The 1,559-nt window shown below is 40.7% G+C and overlaps 1 protein-coding gene across 1 annotated transcript in view; it reads right to left on the bottom strand.

Annotated features, from left to right (window-relative positions):
* LOC108574546 overlaps positions 1 to 898 on the bottom strand; it is a 1,131-nt gene extending 233 nt beyond the window's left edge. Inside the window, 3 exon segments of the mRNA XM_017937154.1 lie at positions 3 to 49; positions 51 to 164; positions 286 to 898. Of these exon segments, the coding sequence (XP_017792643.1) occupies positions 3 to 49; positions 51 to 164; positions 286 to 491 (367 nt within the window). The 5' untranslated portion in view covers positions 492 to 898.
* Positions 899 to 1,559: the final 661 nt, after the last annotated feature.

Below are 1,559 nucleotides of genomic sequence, written 5' to 3'. Positions count from 1 at the left end.
ACTGCCGTCACGAGCGACTTTCTTATAACAAGTTGTTGCCGACCCCGTTGCTGTTGTCGTTGTTTCTGCCGTTGCCGCCGCCGCCGCGAGAAAAACGGCGCGACGCCCCGACGCGGCGGAAAGTTGTCAAAACAGTACAACGTCGCGTGCTACTGCTGCTTCTGTTCCTGTTGGTGATGATGATGGTGATGGTAATGGTTTGGTGTTAGTATTGGTGTTGGTGGTGGTGGTGGTGGTCCGGTGGTGGAGGTGGAGGTAGTGGTGGTGGTGGTGGTGGTAGTGCTGCTGCTGTTGCTGCTACCACCACTGCTACTACTACTGCTAATGCTGTTCCACCTTCTCCTCCTTCTCCTTCTCCTTTTCCTTCTACTGCTGTTGTTGTTGCTATTGCTGCTGCTCTTGCTGGTGGTTGTTCGCGGCCGCGGGTTTTGGCGGGTTTCCACGAGCGACGAGCGCGCACACCACTGGCACACACCGCGGCCGCCGTGCATTCACCTCGTCCTCACACCTTGCGCCACCGCTGTCGTCGTCGTCACTGTCCTCGCCGTTGCCACCACTTTTAACGTTATTTTGGTCTTCGTGCTTAATATCGTCCTTACTGTTGCTGTTTTCAATATGTTTTTACGACAAAGCTTTATTGTATCGTGTTGTCGCGATCGACTTTTACGAGGATTTCCTCGTGCATTTCGACGAAACCAAAATTCGTTTTGCCACGCTTCTTTCTGACACGTATAAAGATTACACAACCTTAAACTAACCTTACCACGTTCGGAACGATTGATTGTAAATACTAATTCACAAAGTAACGCATATAAACTGTTCAACGTCCTCCCATTAGGTACGAAATTTGTATCCCCTAATCGCGGAGACACCGCATCACTTTCACAGGCGAACATGGAGCTCGATCCATGCTGAGTGCTTTGTGAAATGTCCGCATCTCCGTTTTGTGGCGCTCCTGATTTGTCGTTCCTCTCTGCCCCTTAATACTTTCACCTTTTCCATGCGGTCTTCGTCAACATCCAGGTTTACCAACTTCCCATGTAAATGCATTTCATATGTATATCATTTTGTTCTTGAATAAAAGTGTTATAATATTATACCTTTTATTATACTCCGTACTTTTTACTTATAATCACTTAATAATTACGTTGGCGATTTTTTATTTCCGTTTACAAAAGATCTTATTTGAAGCATTATTCATAAATATTCGTAATTTATAAATTAAGTTGCTTCAAAGGCATTGCATGAATTAAAAACTTCGAAATTCACAAGTACAAATAAAATATTTATATTTTGAAATAATTTTTTTTTTAAATTATACATTATAAAACCAGAAATACATGTACATTTATACAGTATATATATTTAAAAGATTATTATTAATGTACTGCTGTGCGTACACACTGAATATTACAATGCAATAACTTACAATTAACTAACAACTGTATAATTTAAGTTTCATTTATCAATTTTAATCAAAAATAATTAGTCCACAGAAAATAGATCGTAAAATACAAAATCAATATATGTATACAAGGAATCTCTTTTTTTAATATTTA

This window comes from Habropoda laboriosa, unplaced genomic scaffold (genome assembly GCF_001263275.1).
Source record: "Habropoda laboriosa isolate 0110345459 unplaced genomic scaffold, ASM126327v1 scaffold175, whole genome shotgun sequence".
NCBI lineage: Eukaryota > Metazoa > Arthropoda > Insecta > Hymenoptera > Apidae > Habropoda > Habropoda laboriosa.
This window is presented reverse-complemented; position numbering and strand designations above follow the sequence as displayed.